The 20,669-nt window shown below is 39.7% G+C and overlaps 1 protein-coding gene across 1 annotated transcript in view; it reads left to right on the forward strand.

The window, feature by feature from the left end:
• The first annotated feature begins 15,763 nt into the window (after positions 1–15,763).
• Positions 15,764–20,669, forward strand: part of LOC129247260 (angiotensin-converting enzyme) — a 30,826-nt gene continuing 25,920 nt past the window's right edge. Inside the window, exons 1-6 of the mRNA XM_054886312.1 lie at positions 15,764–16,036; positions 16,107–16,668; positions 17,680–18,392; positions 18,460–18,815; positions 18,878–19,050; positions 20,492–20,616. Of these exons, the coding sequence (XP_054742287.1) occupies positions 15,977–16,036; positions 16,107–16,668; positions 17,680–18,392; positions 18,460–18,815; positions 18,878–19,050; positions 20,492–20,616 (1,989 nt within the window). The 5' untranslated portion in view covers positions 15,764–15,976. The remainder of the gene's footprint in view (positions 16,037–16,106; positions 16,669–17,679; positions 18,393–18,459; positions 18,816–18,877; positions 19,051–20,491; positions 20,617–20,669) is intronic.

Consider the following 20,669-nt stretch of genomic DNA (forward strand, 5'->3'; position numbering starts at 1 on the left):
TGAGAATACGATTTACCCTCGGACACAAATTTTTTTATTACATAGTCCACGTTTTTCAGGGGACCCATAACTAAACAATTTTTATAATATTATTACACGACTTTATAAAACGTTTTAAAAAAAATTTTATTACCTTCCGTTTTCACTTTTGTTCACAAAATTTTGCAAAACAAAATTAAAAACGCCTACTGGTGCTATTTTATTAACTGCACAAATTGGTAAGTGTTGTCAAAAGACCTTTAATAACTGATTAACAGTTACGAAATTTGACAACAAATGCACACACTCTGAGATAGCATGAAAAATGTAACTGTTTTTTACACTCCAAAAAAATAATATAGTAAATAAGTGAAATTTTTACATCTTTCGAATCAGAATATTGCAACTGGTGCTTTTATATTGACCGGCTTCGACTTTCAAAAATATTAATTTCCCAATAAGGAGGTAGAAAAGTCGCTCTGGCCTAATGTAAAAAACATCTGTGTGTGTGTCAAGCATAGTTTTATATAAAAATATCAATCTTACCAACATACGAGTGGAAAATTAGTTAACTGAGAAAATTGTATTCATTTATGTGTGGAAAATGTATATTTGCGCTACGCACACACACAGCTACAACAACTACAGTTGTATGTCCGAATTACGTGAAATCAATTTCCATTTGCAAATAGTCAGCTGAGTATAGACTCCCGTTTGATTTTGCACACCCCCACACCTCTTTCCCCACTTGATTTCACCGCACCTTCCCCCCATCTATCGCATTTCACCTTTTAAACTGAATATTTGTGTATTTGTATGCACTCGTGTGTGTGGTGAGGTATGTTTTGCACTCACCTTCAATGCAAACAACGTGATCGCGTATCTGCTGTGCGATCTGTGCATCGCCGATTGGCAGCAAATCGATTAGATCGTAAATTGCATAAATCGATGGATGCACGCTCTCGAAACGCTGTATTTCTTGACGTATGGCCAGCGAATTGCTAATCAACGGCTGGTGCTGCGGCGGTGACTGATGCGCCTGCTGGTGTAGATGTTGTTGCTGTTGCGCTGGCAACATCGGCAACGGTGGCTGCGGTTGCGGCAACAGCGACGGATGATGATGCGGCAGCGGCGGTGGCGGCGGCAAATGGTGATGGTGATGCCGCGTTACAGGTGGCGGCGTTTGGTGCTGGTAATTATTCATTGTAAATATGATTTGAACGCACACTCACGAAAATACCGAAATATATATATTTATATATTTTTTTCTTTGTGAGCAAATGAAATTAAACACTTTGTTGGAAAACCACACTAATTTGTAGTTTGTTTTTACAATTGATTATTTGCGTGCTAGCGAGGCAATATTTTCCACATTTCATTCCATTATTTCACTATTAGGCCGACTTTCTTGTTGGGCACAAATTTGATCTTTTCTCAGAGGCAAATCAGCACTGAAATTTTTCGGGCTAAGTCGGCTAAGCCAAATTTTTACTTAACTCGGATTTTCCTTTATGCTATTATCAGAGATTAAGAAACATTTTTGTATTTTCATACTGATTACGTAATTACGATTAGAATAATTCGAGTTTTAAATATTTCTTCTATGTTAATTTAAATTTAATTTTTATACTTTACTTTTGATTGTAAATTTCCGGTTGAATTAAATATGTTTAAATTAAAAATGTATTAATTTTATTATTTTATCCATTCTTCACGACACTATAACTTAAACTACACACAGGTTTAAAAGTTGATGTGATTTTGCTTGTTTGTTTTATTTTATTTTTTTATACCTTATATTTTTTCATTTAAATTTTCGATAAATTTTTCAAAGCATTTTTCTTTTATTTTATTATTTTTTTTGGAATTAATTAGATTTCAAGTTGATTATTTTACTTAATGCGTTAGGACTTTAATTCGCGAACCGATGAAACTTTTAGCACATTTGCCTGCAATTAAAAATATGGAAATTTAAATTAATAGCCAAATGCCTCAAAATATGGAAGAAGAGAACTTTTATTAAAAAATTAAGCAGAAAAAACCTCCGCTCGGTTAAAGTCTAAATCTAATCTAAAGTGGACGTAGCTTAGTTATGATTCCAAGAAAAGCATTTTATACATATTTTTAATAATTTAAATAAAAATAATTTAATAAATAAATTTAATAATAAAACATATTATTCCACTTAAAAAGATTTGCCTTTGTCTTTTTGATAAAAAAATCACTTTTTTGACTTTGATACTTTTTACAATAATAGTTTAATAATTTTTGTAATTCCAATCAATGTTTTAATTTAATAGTGCATAATTCTTTGTTAGAAAAATCTTTTAATACAACCCAGTTGATCAAAACTGAATTAAAAATTATTTCATTATTGCTTTCAAACTCTGCAAATTTAATGTTGAGATAGAAAGCTTCAAGTTATTGTTGTTCTAACAGAACACACACCTTGCACATGATGGGAAACGCTTCTAAATATAATATTTGGTACATGGCCAGATATAAATCCTACTCGTTCCGGTAACGTAGACCCGACTGTTGTGGGTACGAGGACGCGTGGCGTTGATTCAAGCGGTTATGTCAGGAATCCACAATTAGGTTAGGTTGAAGCGGATGTCCGCTGTGGGACACACTCAGGCTCATATCCCATTGTGATGCCGTGTAGGAACTTTAACTTATCTTTTCTAAAACTAGTGTCTACTTTTCAAGAATTTTAGAAGATCCCTTTTTTCTGAGATTTGCAATTCATTGAAAATGGTCCACCTAAAATGGGAAATCTACCTTTGGATAGAGCAGGACAATGGCACAGGAGGTGAGAGACCTGCAGGTGGTTTTATTATGCCATCTTTCATTCACTGCTCTTGCTATTTTCTCAAAGATATTAATCAGTCAATTTGGTGTCAAGTCTCGTCAGGAATCCATGTTACCTTTAGGTGAAATGATTCAACCATCGTGTAGAAAGATACGCGGCTTTCCTTGGTTACCTTGGACGTTGTCGACTGCTTTGTGAGTGATTTTATCGCCGTCTGGCTATCAGTGAAAATGTAGATATTATCTCTAGGTATCGATTCACGTCTTACCAGTGTCACGGCATTTATTATTAAGTAGATAAAGTTTTCTATAAAAGTCAAATTTAATGCTTTAGAAATTTTTGATAACATCGTGTCTCCAAATTTTTTTAGGTTCAATATTTGCTATTTATAATCATGTGGCGCTACAGCTACTGATGTGCCTTGGCCTGCAATACTATTTGTTTCCATACTTGTCTGTCAATTATTTTCCACTTCCAGTTTTTTATTCCTATTTTTGGCAGATTTGCTCTCGATTTTATGGAAATTATGTATGAAATATTACATCAGACAAATGTCGCGTTTTCTATTACACCACATAATGTTTCTGGTTGAAGGCTCAGTATTTCGTCTCGAATATTTTGCTTCAGCTGTCTAATAGTCTCTGGTTTATTAAGATACACTTTGTCTTTTAAATGTCCCCATAAAAAGAAGTCGGACGCGGTCAAAGTTGGCGATCGAGGTAGCCAAGAGAAATCTGAATTTTTGGAAATCAGACGTTCGCCAAAAATTTCACGCAGCAGATCCATAGTTTGCCTAGCAGTATGCGCAGTTGCTCCATCTTGTTGAAACCACAAATGAAGATACTGCTCCGCCATTGGCCGCAAAAAGTTTTCAATCAATGTTCTGTAAGAAGCTCCTGAAATCGATTCCGGCGTTTCATCCTCATTTTCAAAGAAATATGGACCGATAACTCTAGTGGCCATAACACCGCACCAAACAGTACATTTAGATGGGTGCAACTGATGTTGGTGTGTTGCCTTTGGATTTTCAGAGCCCCACAATCTACAGTTTTGTTCCTAACTTCAACTCCAAACTCCTAATCATGAAGGCTGTGGGAGTTGATCTGGAATTAAAATGTTACCGATATTTACGCTGCGTTAAAACAATTAATCGTTGACAAGAAAAGGAAAACTCGATAATTTTAACAATTCAATTATAACCTAAAAAAAGAGAAAAATAAATATGTCAAAAAGTAAAAAAGTTATTTGTGCTTAACATTAGTAGGTCTTATTTGGCCCACCCTGTATTTGATTATCTATGATTTAATTAATTTCACCTCGTCCTCTTCTGCATATCGCCATTATTTCTGGTCCACCCTTTCGTAATGCGCTTTTATCGGCTCATTATTTTCAGTATCTTTCTTTCGAAATGTTTTAAGTATCTTCGTCATCGTCGAGGTTTTCGCGCGCTTGTACAATACAAGCCTCACCGTTGATAAAAGTTCGTTGATTCACATTTCTTTTTAATTTATTTTGACTTCTATATTTTCGTAACCCTTTATTGCGGTTTGTAATATCTCTTTAATCTTCGATTGCACCGCATTGCCATTACACAAAGTTGCTCTTAGATACATAAATGTTTTCACGCCTTCGAATTCACGCATTCAAATCAGTGGCCAACTATAGCAATGCCATGAGCGGAGGTGCAAATTTGTGCCGCCGTGAGCAACATGTGTCCCTGCAAAACTTTAAATGAGAAGCTGCCGTTGATAGGACACCTTACTGCTTGACTCCCATTTGCACAGCAAACTTCTGTGATATCTTCCCTTTTATAATTAACTTCGAAATTGCAAATATCTCTGATATCTCTCCTTTTATACATATTTACTTCGCAAAGTTATCTTAATTGTCACCAGACAAACTAGTTTACCAGGGATATGACAACGGATCTGTGTGTCCGGTATTTATGGTCTGTTTACACTATCAATTCCTTGCTTAAAATCCACAAAATATTGCATTCGTATCACTTTTCCATTGATTGTCTGAGGGCGAAAATTCGACCTTTATTTGATATTTCTGGCCGACACTCGCATTGGTGGAACTCGGGCTTAACTCTCTTAATATATTGTGCCAGTTTATTGTTTATTATTTTGGCAGCACTTTACGTATGATGTTGAGCAAGAATGTCCCTCTGTGGTTGGCACAATTGGTCTTGCCTTCTTTCTTATGAATAGGTCCTCAGGTACCTGTGCTTTGTCCCACACGATTCTTATTAATTTGCGCACTCGACGCAAATGTTCATCATTGGCATTTTTAATTAACTCAATCATGAAGTTGTCTTTGTTGCTCTTCATATTACCTGTTGCGTCTAAAGAATCCTCTTATGCTGATGGGTCATTTCTATCTTCTGGAGTGAATCCTTTTGCATTTTACTTGGTCACAAGTCTCGTGGTTATCTGATGTGCTAACATTTTTATCGTACACTTTTATTTTGCTTTCCATTTGTCACAAACGTTTCAAATGAAATAATGTTCCTTTATAAATATTGATTGATGTTGCCTTTTTGATTCAGAATTCTGTCTAGTCGCCTCGCTACGTCTTATATATAGTTAAGTGATATGAATTGTTCTTCAACACTCTCTCCTCTCTCTCTCTGTTCGACGTAATCGATTTTTGTCATATAATGCCAATATTTATAAACGATGTATCTATGCCCCAACAATGTTTAACGTCCACATCTTATCCGTTTGACACCCTACAGAGCCGGTCCTAATGTAAGCTTGATTTACAACCTTGAGCAATGTAAGCCTGCAAGCAAGGAATATTCCGGACGTTAAAAGTGCGCTCCTATTTAAATTAATAACATATTTTCATCTAGTTTTCTTAAACGCCCTCAAAACTACGTCTTTTCACTTGCCTATATGTGGATACTCGTACATACATACATGCATACAAACATACACACATATTTTGGCACTTAGGTGTTCACAGATCTAAATAAAATCGTTTCTACTATTGAGTGATCCCACGGCGTGAATTACTGAGCTAACGTCAGTAATCATTCAATACTTAAAACACTTACAATTACACAATTCATTAACCGCCATAGATGTATGTAATTATTAAAAATTTCCCGTCTTGACATTTGAGCAGACGAAGCTCAACACAAAAACACTTTCGTAACGAACAACAACTCTTGCACAATGTAAAGAGATCAATCAAACATTTCAAATTATCTGTCTACGCTAACAAAATTACTTTAAAGCCACTAAAAGAACAAAAATCGTACAAAAACGCGATCAACGCAAAAATCTGTTATGCACCCGCGCTCAAACTGGCATCTTTTTTTGACATTTGGAGCAATTCATTAGATGATGTCTAGCTTCTCTTGCCTATCGCGGTAGTTTGTGCTTGCGTATGTGTTTTTGTGCGTTTGCCTTTTTAAAGTCGCTTGTTTTTGTTTATGTGTTGTTGCTAGTTTAATTGCCGTTTTTTCATGTGTTCAACAGCACTTCATCTTGCTTTTATGCTGCTGCTTCGCATTATTTTTGTTGCTATCACTGTTGCTTCTCATTGGTGTTTTTTTTTTCTTTTACTATTTTGTAATGTTGGAATGTATGCATGTGTAATACATACTATGTATTGGTGTTTGTGTGTTTTGTTAGAATGTTTTCGTGTTGCCTGGGCATAAAAGAAATCGTGAATAGTTTATTTCATTATTGTTAGAGTTTTCATCGTTTATTTATTTTTGTGTTTTGTTTGAATGTTTATTGTATGAAGTGGGAATTGGAAATGGAGGTGGAATAAACGTAGGATTCATTGTTGGCTGACGTTGATAGGCTTTGCGGTCGCGCAAGAATTTATGTTTCAAGTGTGTAAATGTTTCAAAGAACTTAAAATTTGTAAATTTCTTAGGAAATGCAATTTAAATAAAATATAAATCACTTTTTGCGTTATAGTTCAAGTTGATTGCGAAGCGTTTTTTGTTCTTTCTTAGAGTGAGGTATTCAACATTTCTTTGGATTTGCAAATTTTCCCGCCCTACGACGAACGAAGTTAACTATTTAAATTGCGAATTATTTTATTTGCACTTCTTTTATTGGGTCTTAGCAATAGCTGTCAGCAAAAACATTAACTACTATTTTCGTACAAAAAAAAAAATGTAGTAGGCTTCAAATTACACTCTGTTTCTTCTGTTTAGATATATTATTTTCTAAAAAACCATCTCAGTGCACAAGAAATTAATCCACAACGCTACTCTTGCAACTACATAGGTTTTGTATATAATCGGTTGTTGGCCCACCAAATCAGCAACACTACATGTTAGTGCCGACATGCCAAAACAACATTCAACACACTACGCCTCGTACTCGAGTTGATTCAGTGAAGCAACACTATGGCGCAACGCACGCAAATATTTGGAGCGGTGCAATTCCACTTGCTTCCTTTACACACTCACACACCCACATAAAAACATCCCAGTAAACGCACAAAAAACAAACTAGTAAAATAATTTGCAAGCGCACATAACTTAATTAAATAAAGATTTTTAAAAATAATTACACAAATATTTTGCAGCGCAATGAGACTATTTCACCGTTGTTTGATTTCTGTATTTAATTTTTGGCACCGCCGACAAATCAACACAAAACAAAACACTGAGGCACGGCAACGTTTACAACGCACCCAATATTATTCAAACGAACTCAAACACGTCGAAGAACACACTGACAAGAGCGAATCGGCACAAAATTTTACTTGCACTGCCGCTTGCTGCTGTCAGTTTACTTTGGGATCCCTCGTGAGTGTGTGAGTGTGGATTTGTTGGTTTTTGCTATTCAGGTTGGGGCTTTGGATACGGAGCATTGGTGGTTGATTTTAAATGTGTGCGGTGTGTGTGATAAAATGCAGCGGATGTGTGAGAGAGAAATGAAGAAATAACTTCGCAAAGCGAAATGTCAAAATGACAGCTGTCACCGCAGGAATTTAAAAACAGCAAATACTTCGTTTGCACCCCGTAGCGGAGAGTAGCTTGAACATGAAGTAGGGTGCCTCCAAAGCCAAGAAAAAAAAATACAAATTATTTGTAAACTACGTTAATTCATGCAAAGTGGCGGAAAATTAATCTACAATTTTGTTTTTTAATACTTTTTTTTCTAAATCAAAATGTATTGAGTGATCGAAATCTTTATATCGACCTATACCCGCCTTATTGCTATCTATTTGTGAAGAGAAGAAGGGTCAAATATAATTTTCCTAGGACGCCAATTGCAAAAATTATAAATTTTCCGATAGCAGGTTTAAGCTTTTTATATCGGCGGTATTCATTCATGTTTTTAAATTTACCTAGGCACTTGATAACAGTTTTGTGTAATTTTTTTGGATCACTGTCAAATATTAAGTAACAAATGCGGAAAGGTGAAAAGCAAAAATTAATTTATTTTCAAAAAGAAATTCTTACGTTTAATTTTCTGACGTTAGACATTTTAGGCAAACATTGTTTAAACTAATGTTCTTTATTTTATTTAGTACTGTAAAGTAAATTATTTTACAGACTAGACAAAAATGTAATCAAAAACAACCCAAACTTGGCAACTCAAATATTTACAATCAATGCAAATGCAATATTGCGAATACAATGGTGCCATTTCGCACCTTAATCCCATATCGATGGGTCATTCGTGTCCAGCGAATTCGTTGAGAAATCATATATTTTTTATGAAACTACCGCACGGTGCATATTTTATAAAGGGTGTTTTTTTAAGAGGTTAGGTTTTCAAGTTGGCACTACTTTTTTCGTAGATGGTCTTTTTGACAGCTGTCACTTGATTTATGCTCAGTTTGGTTTGCCATTTCATAATGAATAGACTTACACCTGAACAACGTTTGCAAATCGTGCAAATTTATTACGAAAATAATGGTTCGGTTCGCGCGACGCATCGAAGAAAATTTTGTTCAGCGATGAAGCTCACTTTTGGTTGAATGGGTATGTCAATAAACAAAATTGTCGCATTTGAAGTGAACATAATCCACAAGCCATTGCTGAGACGCCGTTACATCCTCAAAAAGTCACTGTTTGGTGTGCTCTATGGGCAGAGGGAATCATTGGTCCATATTTCTTTAAAAATGAAGCCGGCCATAATGTTACAGTCAATGGAGAGCGCTATAGAGCCATGATTAATGACTTTTTCGTGCCTGAATTAGACGATGTTGATGTGGACGACCTTTGGTTCCAACACGACGGCGCTACATGCCATACAGCCAACGCAACAATCGATTTATTGAAGGAAACTTTTGGTGAGCGCATTATCTCGCGCCGTGGACCTGTGGCGTGGCCTCCAAGATCGTGCGATATAACACCGCTGGACTATTTCTTGTGGGGCTATGTGAAGTCGCTTGCCTACGCAGATAAGCCCGAGACGATTGACGTCTTGGAAGAAAATATTCGGCGCGTTGTTGCTGACATACGGCCCCAATTGCTGCAAAAAGTGGTCGAAAATTGGGCCTCTCGGCTGGAATTTATTCGAGCCAGCCGCGGCGGCCACTTGCCCGAAATCATTTTTAAAACATAATGGCAAACCCTTATCTTTATAATAAAGCTAAATTCTTGGCCATAACATTAAATTATATACGTTTTATTTCATCTTGAGGACCTAACCTCTATAAAAAACACCCTTTACCATTTCTTTATAATAAAATATTATTAAAATAAAAAATGTTGAAAAAATCTCTTCGGATATAAAGTTTAGAAGCTACCTTCTGAATTTTTTCTAATTTTCTGTTGGCGCTATATAGTAGAAAAAGGCGCTGGACGCAAACGATCCATCGACATGGGATTAAGGCGCCATATGGAACGAGTCTATAATTTTTATAAAATTTACGAAATCAAGCGGGTTAGAATTGGATAATGAATTATAGTCTCTAAGTTCACGAGCAATGGGCGCATTACTCGCACATTAAGTCTTAAAGTTTTACCCATAAAACAGATAAAAATTGCGAATACTTTGTGGAACCTTAAAGCTTATCATTTACTCTTCAGCTTCTTTCTAATTCCTTTTTATTGCAGAAGACCAACGCAAGCTTGAGGTAAAATTTGGGTAGATTTTTCATTTTACAGTTCCATTTCCGGAAAATTTGTCTTCAAGTTTTAGTCATAAAAAGGATAAAAACTGCGAATACTTCTTTGTGGAACCTTAAAGTTTATTATTTACTCTTCAGTTTATTCTTAATTCATTTTTATTGCAGAAGACCAACGTAAGTTTGAGGTGAAAATTTTGATAGATTTTTCATTTTACATTTCTATTTTGCAGTGCGATTAAAATTTTTGGTGAGGGCTGAGAAACTGATCGAGGTTGCAAATCAGGTATGCTGTGGTAAACGTATACGATTCATGACGTTTAAATGGCATTTACACGCTTAGATGTATACCCTTAATACAATCGTATTTTCAATACTATTGTTGGTATTTCTTTACACAATTTTTGGGAAATATTTAGTATAATGTACTATATATAAAAGGGGGGATAGAGGGGTGTATCCCCAACTTGAAACTGAAAACCGAACCTGCCGGAGGCTTGTAGTTTTTAAGTAATTTAATGTTAAAGTTCTCTAATTTAGCGAAAAGTTAGTGTTGCCATATACCTGAAATAAAAACGAAGTTCGTATGCAGGGATTTTCAGTGAAAGGTTCATTGTAAAACTGCAATATTTTTAAATTGAGAAATATTTTTCAAAATAAAAACATACAACTCATTGAAACTTAAAAACAATGATATTGAGCGTATCACAAAAAATAATAAAGTAATTAAAAGCCAAAAATTACGGTTTATAAGTATATTGTATTGCTTCAATCAGTTTTACAAACGGGTCCTCACGCATAGAATTCCTTTTCGCGTGGGCGGCCTTTGGCCGCGCTTCATAAAAATAACACTCATCAGTCCCACTCCGGCTACGCAATCCATAGTATTTTTGCGTAGAACTCCTTTCCGTGTTAAAACCATTGAACCCAAAATTAAAACGTCATATGCGTGTGTGAGGCACAATGACCCCCATCCCCATGGCAGCCGGTTCTACGTTACCGGAATGACTCGGGTTTTTACTCCCGACCAAGGGCTGCCGCCCCAGTACACTAGCCCTGTCTAGTGCACCGTATTTTACCCTAAACCTTTCGTCACAGGAGCAACTCATTGCAGCCAGTTTGCTCCAAATACTTCTCTTCCGGGCTGGCGTCGAACCCAACCCCGGACCTGAAGTATTTTACTGCTGCATCTGCCACAAACGGCTCCACCCGAACTCCACCTCGGTTAGGTGTAACCAGTGCAACGGGTGGTGCCATCTTAAGACCTGTTCAGGCCTTAAGACCCACAGGGAGTGGTCCACAAGGTATGTGGCCACGTGTTGCTCCCGCCCACAGGCGGTCACCGCCTCTACGGCGACACTGCCCTCAGTGCCGGCACACCATACTGCCGCCACTAACAACACCTCAACGGCCAGGAGCCCCCAAGAGCAACACGACTCCCTTTCCAACCCACAACCCTCCTGCTCCTACCCCAGTGCGGGGACAAACCAGCAGCTCTTGGTCCCCCGCACAGTCTGCTCCGTGTGCCAGACCGTAGTACCTCGGAACTTGACAACTATCCAATGCAGTTCTTGCAGTGGCTGGTGTCACTTTCGGAGGTGCTCCGGCCTGCACACCACCCGTGAGTGGACGCGCGACTACGTTGCCCCCTGCTGCAGAGCTCTGCACCCGCAACCGCCCCCTGTGGCGCGGCCTCCCGACAACATCAGGCCACTCCCCATTTTGCGGAACGCACAGCAGGTCCAACGCAGACAACATCACGCATCCCTCACCCCCCGAATTACGACGACCCTCCCGCGAAGCTTCAAGCTTTTGCAACTGAACTGCAACGGACTAACGAGCAAGATTGACGAAATAGTCGACTTCATGAATCGGTTCGGAATTAAGATAGCTGCGGTCCAAGAGACAAAACTGCACGCTAGCTCCCCCCTGATTACCAGGGACGGCTATAACGTGCACCGAAAGGACCGCGAGCGAGACAACGGTGGTGGCCTAGCGTTCATAGTACACCATTCAGTGCAGTATCGTCTTATTGATGAAGGCATCGACCGCAGGGACAACACCTTAGAACGTCAAGGTATAGCTGTCCGGTCAGGCGATGCCGAGCTCGAAATTTATAATATTTATATACCCCCTGTCACCTGCTGCCCGGCAGGATATCTCCCCGATATTGGTGCGCTCATCAGGGGAGAAAACCGATTGGTAGTAGGTGACTTTAACGCGCATCACGATCTTTGGCATTCAAGCCTGCCAAATGATCGTAGGGGACAGCTATTGGCAGAGCAGATAGACGATTCGACGTTCAGCACTGTAAACGACGACGCCCCCACTAGGGTAGTGGGCAATTGTAGCAGCTCGCCTGACATAACAATTGCTAGCGCTGGTCTGATAAATAGCATAACCTGGCGACCTATGCTATCGCTTGCATCAGACCACTTGCCCATTATCATCTCGATCGAGAGACCCGCCGATTTTGTTTCCGCGGATCACCGGTCATATATCAACTTTAACAAAGCTGATTGGACCAGATTCGCGGAATTTACCGAGAACATCTTCGCAGCCCTACCCACTCCCACCGATGTGCGCGCAGGCGAACGCGCATTCCGCAAGGCGATTACAGCCGCCGCGGCTCGCTTCATACCTGCTGGACGGATCCGGGAATTACGTCCCAATTTCCCAGCCGAAGCAGCCGTTATGGCAAACGAGCGTGACCGTCTACGCCAGGCCGATCCCGGGGATCCTCGTATAAAGGATCTCAATTTGGAGATCCGGCAACTGGTCACTCAACATAAGCGGACCAAATGGGTAGAGCATCTGAAGTCCTGCAACTTCACCTCTGGTGTGAGCAAGCTCTGGTCCACCGTAAGGTCCCTGTCGAACCCGACGAAGCACAACGACAAGGTGGACATCACCTTCAACGGTCGTACTTCGTCGGACCCGAAGAGATGCGCGAGCTACTTTAGCCGGCAATTTATATTGCATCCTCCGGTCGACAGATCCAAGCGTTGTGCCACCAGACGGCTGCACAAACTGCCCTACAACAGTGCACGGCTTACTTTCACCAGCGACGAGGTTCAGGGGGCCATCAAACACATGAAACCTTCAAAAGCCATTGGCCCCGACGGACTAAACATGCTGATGCTGAAAAAGCTGGGTCCATTGGGAGTAGAATATCTCACAAAGGTCTTCAACCTGTCTATGGCCACTCTCATCATTCCTGATAAGTGGAAATTAGGGAGAGTGGTCCCACTGCTGAAGCCTGGGAAACCCGCCAACCAAGGGGAGTCTTATCGTCCGATAACTCTCCTTTCCCCAGTAGTGAAGACACTTGAGGCCCTTCTACTCCCACTCCTCACTCAACACCTGACTCCAGCCCCACACCAGCATGGTTTCCGTAGAGTGCACAGTACCACCACGGCACTCACCGTCATAAACACCCAGGTAAACCGCGGCCTCAACCAAAACCGCCCCTGCGAGAGGACTGTCCTAGTAGCGTTGGACCTACAAAAGGCTTTCGACACAGTCAGCCACGCCACGCTACTAGATGACATTTTACAGTCGACACTCCCGCCAGGGCTGAAGAGGTGGACCGCGAACTACCTGAGTGGTCGTCACTCGTCGGTAGTATTTCGAGACCAAACCTCAAAACAAAGAAAAATAAAGCAAGGAGTACCGCAGGGTGGTGTCCTTTCACCCTTGCTTTTTAATTTCTATATTTCGAAACTCCCCCAGCCACCAGAGGGAGTCTCACTGGTCTCATATGCCGACGACTGCACGATAATGGCGTCGGGCAATGACATTGATGGCCTATGCTCAAAAGTAAACGACTACCTCGCCAGCCTTTCTCGCTTCTTCACTGCGAGAAACTTAAAACTTTCTCCCACTAAATCCACGGCGACCCTATTTACCACCTGGACAAAGGAGGTCAAGCTGCCACTTCAGGTTCACGTCGATGATACCCCAATTCCGACGATAAACAACCCCAGAATTTTGGGAGTCACCTTTGACAGCTTGCTCTCCTTCTCGGCGCACACAACCGCTATTGCAACGAAAGTACAGAATCGCAACAAGGTCCTCAAGTCGCTTGCCGGCAGCACTTGGGGCAAAGACAAAGAAATGTTGCTGTCGACTTTCAAAGCAATAGGCCGACCGGTTCTGAACTATGCCGCGCCTGTCTGGTCGCCTGGAACCAGTGATACGCAGTGGACGAAGCTTCAGACCTGCCAGAATACTGCCATCAGGACCGCGACAGGATGTCTCCTGATGTCCCCTATTCACCACCTACATGACGAGGCGCACATGCTCCCGGTTAAGGAGCATAACAAAATGCTCGGCAAGCAGTTTCTGCTTGGGTGTCACCGTAGGCCTCACCCATGCAGACACCTGCTCGAGCCTGAGCCACCTCCCAGGCACATCAGGAGACACTTCCTCAATTACGTGGACGAGATCCAGGACAAAACGGACAGACCTCTCCAGGATCAGACAGTATACAGACAGGCTATTAACGACATTCATCGGGAGACACTTACCACCTTCCTAAGCTCCCGACCCCCGAATGCCGTTATCGGAGTCCAACCACCACCTATCGCAGACGAAGAGCTCCAGCTTCCTCGAGAGTCCCGCGTAATCTTGGCACAACTACGTTCTGGATATTGTAGCAGGTTAAACTCCTACCTATCCAGAATCGACCCCGACATACTAAACATATGTCCTGCATGTGAAGGTACCCCGCACGACACTAACCACCTCTTCACATGCCCCATCAAACCCACTCATCTAACACCTCTCTCCCTCTGGACCCAACCCGTCGAAACTGCTAGTTTCCTGGGCCTACCGTTAGATGAGCTTGACGAAGACGACCGGTAATTTACACTACACTGACAGGGCGAAGATACTGCTACAACAACAACAACAACAACAACCCCCATCCCCATCATTAACACTAAACTCAAACACTTAATTTTTGTTCATATATTTGTTTTCATTTGCAGGCATCCGGCAACATCATACTGTTGTCACTCCAATTTTCTTCTTATTCGCGTTTAAAATTGGAAAGTGATTGTATGGACAAATGCATTTGCATTTAATTTTAATAAAAATCATTCGAATATAAGGATGAAAATAAGTAAAAACACGCGAGTGAGTGTATATTTGGTGAATTTTAGTGAAGTGTTAAAAAACATATAGTGTAATGTGGCAAATTATAGTGAAGTTCCCGAGGGCATTTTGAAGGCAAATAATTACGAAATTATTATTTCCCGAATAATTTGGAGTTATGAAGAGTGTTCCTTAACACCTCACTAACATCTCCACCAAGTTTCATTAATAAAGACATTATAGCCAAAAATATGAAACTATAGATTTTTCTCAGGAACCGTCTGTCCCATAGTCTTTATCATTGTATTACTAACCAGCCCTCTATAAATTCTGATTGTGTACCCTCTATTTATTTGTATGTATATTGCCGATTGGCGTTTGTTAAATAAATAAATAAATAAATATAGTTTGCCAAAAATTGCCCAATAGACATTATTCTAAATTCCAGCCCAATTTTTAAACTGGCATTTTTAAATTTATTCAGTTATATAAATCCAGCTGGCAGCGCTACACAGGATCGGTAAAAGTGCGAATATAAAACCAAAACGGAATAATAGGAAAAAAGGTAAACAAAAACCTAATTGGAATGAACGACTTTTGATTGAATTACAACTGGTACTTGTTAAAAAATCGATAATAATATTAAAAAATCAAAATTTGACGTTTGGCGGATACTTTATTTGTATCTAAGAGTTTAATTAAGTCAATTTGTTGCGATATAAATATATTCAAATGCGTGCATGAGATTAATTACAGCGCAACAAATAATCACATTACAATAATTGTAAAATTACAGGCCTATAATTCATATACTATATTTTCTCTTATATTCTATAGATCGCATTCAAGAGATTACTGAGTAATTGACGCGGAAACCACGTCTTGACCTCACCGGTATTAGCAGTCAGTGCTGAGTATTTGATATTGAACTAACATTTACGAAGCTCAGTTCAGTCTCATTCGGCCAGTGGATCATTGCGTTAGTTTGACACGGAAGAACGAAAGAACGGCGATTAATAACCCGAGAAAAGTATGAAGAAAAGGAGTGTTATTATACTGCAGATTGCATTGCACACAGTGCTCTCGGCCGCGGTAAGTTGGTGATCTGGTTATACAGGTTTCCAAATATGTTTACCCCAATTTCCTACTTGTCTCTCTGCAGTCCGTGCGTGCATATGCTGCTGATTCTGCTGGTTCGTCCAAATTGGAAGCGCGTGCTTTTTTCGAACGTGAAAATGAGTTGCTGCGTCAACGTCGTCGCAATGAGTTCCTCACCTCGTACGAATACAACACAAATGTAACAGAGGAAAATCGCAAAGCAATGATTGCTGTAGCCACAGCAAATGCAGCTGCAAATAAGGAGATGACACACAATGTCATCGCATCGGGATATATTGAATCACCCGATGAGGATATCCGACGCCAAGCCACTATTCTTGGCGACTTAGGCATAGATGTGTTGCCTGAAGATGACTATAAGGAATTGTTAAATGCAGTCAGTTCAATGCAGTCAAATTACGCTACTACCACTGTATGCCCATATAATAAGGAGGGGAATTGCACGCTACAATTAGAGCCACACATACAGGAGCGTCTTTCCAATAGTCGCGATCCGAAGGAGTTGAAGCACTACTGGCGCGAGTGGTACAACAAAGCGGGTACGCCAATGCGCGAGAATTTCAAAAAATATATTGAGCTGAGCCGCAAGGCAGCGCGTTTGAATGGTAAGTTGCCGGCATTTAAGTGCTGATAAGAAATGTTTGTTGTTACTTGTACTCGTATAACGTCGTGTGTGCGTATACAGTTGTATGTGTTGTGTGTGACGCAGACGTCGGATGATTTGATAAGAGTGAAAGATGCAGCATCAATCCGCCTTATTCAATGCCTAGGCGAGTATTTTAATGGGTTGTAAAGAAAATCATACATGTTTTTATATTTTTACTAGCATTTCCCAGTGGGCTTCGCACCACCATACATAAAATGTTTTTTTTATATCGCAAGAAATTTTTCATATTAAATAAGTTTTCTTTATAGAACTCGTAAAATGTTTAAACAGTTGAATTAGTTGATTTTTTTCATTCAACATACTTTCTAAAGATGTCACAATAGCCTTTTCTGTACTTTTTTAAAATTTGGTGGTCACCTATATACAGGTAAGGTGAAAGAGCCGATAAAAACTTGTAATTAAACTTTGATTCTTTAATTTCCATTTCAATTTTTTACGCTAAATAAATTATGCTAAAATAAATAAAGTTAAAAATGTTTTTCCAGTTCCTTGAATGCTCCAGTTTTTATTATATTTTCGTCCAAAATTAATATTAAGATAATACACTTACAACCACAACAGTACAACAGAAACGCTCATAAGCGGCTGTGTATTAGTTGTTGTTTTTCCCATACAGGCATTTCGTATGAGAGGAAACCATTACTCACATAAAATGTCATAACTCAGGAACGGCTGGACCGATTTCAATCAAACTTCACACAAACCACCTCCTCAAAGATAGAAAAGAACTCTAAAATTTTTGTGCCAATCGGTTTGGCGGTTCTTGAGTTATAAGATTACCAAGGAAATGTAACTTCTTTTATATATATAGATTTCTAATACAAACTTTTAAAAAGTTCGTATGTTTTGGGAAATAATTTTAACTGTGCATAATAACTCAGCTGGAATCTACTAAAGCTTTCATTTATTTGTATCAACTTTAATTTCATTTTTACTTTCACTCTACCAGGTTATACCTCTTACGCGGACTATTGGATTCACTTCTATGAAGACCCCGACTTCGAATCAAATCTAGACAAAGTATACAAAGCCATACTGCCGCTCTATCGTGAAATACACGGCTATGTTCGTTATCGCCTGCGCGCTTTTTATGGTGATGAAATAGTGCCGGAAAATGGCAACATACCCATGCATTTGTTGGGGAATATGTGGGGTCAACAATGGGATAATGCGCTGCCACTCTTCACGCCATACCCCGAGAAGCCATTTGTTGATGTGACCGGCGAATTGCAGCGTCAAAATTACACAGTGCGAAAACTCTTTGAGCTCGGTGATCAATTTTTCCAATCGCTCGGTATGCGTGCGCTACCAAAAAGCTTCTGGGACTTAAGTGTGCTGACACGCCCGGCCGATCGCGAAATAATTTGCCACGCCTCGGCCTGGGACCTGTATCAGGATAGTGATGTGCGCATTAAAATGTGCACCGAAGTCAATACCCACTACCTGTATGTGGTGCATCATGAACTCGGCCACATACAGTACTATTTGCAATATGAAAACCAACCGACCGTTTTTCGTGGAGCACCCAATCCCGGCTTCCACGAGGCTGTGGGTGACGTTATCGCACTTTCAGTGGCTACACCTAAGCATCTTAAAACGATTGGACTCTCGAATGTAGACCAATTGGATGAAGAGAGTCGTATAAATGAATTGTTTAAGAATGTAAGTTGGATGAGGGTTATTTGATTAGTTTTTGCTTCCAACAAGTTTTATAAAATCTGCGTTGCAGGCGCTTAAAAAAATCGTATTCCTGCCTTTTGCCTACACAATGGACAAATATCGCTATGCCGTCTTCCGTGGTGAGGTTGAAGAATCCAAATGGAATTGTGCCTTCTGGCAAATGCGTTCTGAGTTCTCTGGTGTTGAGCCGCCGATTCGTCGCACAGACGACGACTTTGATCCACCAGCAAAATATCACATCGACGCCGACGTTGAATACTTGCGTTACTTTGCGGCGCACATATTTCAATTTCAATTTCTTAAGGCCATGTGCATTAAATCGGGACAGTATGTGAAAGGTGATCCCGAAAAAACATTGGACAATTGTGACATTTACAACAGCAAAGAAGCGGGCGCAGCTTTTGGGTAGACAATTTATTCTTTATATTTAGTAATTATGGCGAAACTAATTTGTGTTATTTACTTAGCAAATTCCTCTCACTTGGCACTTCCACACACTGGAAGAAGACGCTCAAAGAGTTTACTGGCGAAACTGAAATGGATCCCTCTGCGCTCATGGAGTATTTTGAGCCACTCACCAAATGGTTGCAGGCAGAAAATCAACGCTTGAAAGTGCCAATCGGCTGGGGTGATACCGACAGTAAGTGTTGCCAATGCTAATACGATTTCCCGGCAGTAAATTGCTATTAGTATTTCAAGAATGGAAGTATTTGTAAATGAAGGAGAAATGCAATTTTTTGCAAAAACTAATCTAAAAATATAATCATTAAATAATATTTGATTTGAAGTATTAGCACTGCTTTTAGAGTTGGTTTAAACTTATTGTTTTTCCTTGCAGAAGTTGCAGGCGATTGCTGCCAAGTATTCAGCACTTGACAATTAGCGAAGCCTAGCGACAAAGCGTACTGTGAAAATGCGGATACTTGCGTCTGAGATAAAGAACAAAAAACGCACCTTAGCTAAAGCAAAAGGGAAGCTGTCGCTGGCTGAACGAATATCGAATATATTTTTATATAACACATTTAATTTTGAAATGAAGGATTTTGATACGATGACAAATTTTGAACTTTAAATTAGCCAGTGTTTTATATCCAGCTTTATAAAAATAACAACAAAAAAATCCAAGTTTTAATATCTGTAAACAATTTTAATAAAGCTGTTTGTTTCCGAATAAACATAAAACAAAGTAGACAATTGCCGTTTTATATGCCGTTTCATTCCGCTGTATTTTTAGCCATATGTACGGTCAATACGAATTCTCCTTGTGTATGGCGGTATGCGCCAATTTATGGTATCGCGATATGTGTAACCTCCCGTTACCACTGGTTGAACGGCGTTGAAGCGGCACTTTTCTTGCGTCTAACGTCTGGAAATCCGGCGAGAACACTTGCCAAAAAAAGTGATAAGAAGAAAACGCGAAAATTGAAAATTTTCTGGTTTGGCTTCCTTTAAATTCTGCTATATTTCAATTAAACTTTTACTTCACGAAATTAAAACTCCACTTTTTGCAAGCCCAAATTAATTCAGTTCATTGCTCCCACACAAGAACTTTCACCTACAGAGTTAGAACTCAGTGCGCTATTAAATACTTGACAACATTTGGAGTTCACATTCACAATAAAAATTATTTAGTGCTAAATAAACAACAAAGAAATTATTTATATATATAAAAACTGAGAGCGCACATTTGCCTATGCCGGCAACGCAGTGACGTATCTTGCCGTTAGCGCGTCTCTTCAACGATAATCCATTTCAGTCTGAGCACAGGTAGTCACTATTTTTCATGTTCCCAATTTTCCACATACAATTGAACTTATCTCCCCATGTCCATGCACCCCATGTAGGTCGCCAGATTGGTCAGCGCTCGACTTCAGCATCATGCCCGTCTCAATCGGCCTCTCCATCTTTTTTGATATCTCACGCATGTTTGGCTGGAGCTCGGACGGCGATAATGGCGATGAGAACTCAAGCTGGCGGCGACACGCTCGATATCTCAATTTGCTGGTTTTCACGCTCATGCTTCTAACCACTTTGGTGCTGATGCGTATCGACGACTCGATCAATGCGATTAAATAATTGACAATCGGCGATCTTCTACGGGCTAAGTTTGTATAAAAGTCAGTCAACTGTTACTCAGCGCTTTAGTTTGCGTGGCGCGCTCTTCATGCGCGTGAGTTCCTCTGCCTTAAGTTTGTGCAATTTGAAAGTGGGTGAGCGTTTTATATTTGTTTAAAAGAAAAATAAAAATAAATTATGGTG

Source organism: Anastrepha obliqua, chromosome 5 (assembly GCF_027943255.1).
Source record: "Anastrepha obliqua isolate idAnaObli1 chromosome 5, idAnaObli1_1.0, whole genome shotgun sequence".
Lineage (NCBI taxonomy): Eukaryota > Metazoa > Arthropoda > Insecta > Diptera > Tephritidae > Anastrepha > Anastrepha obliqua.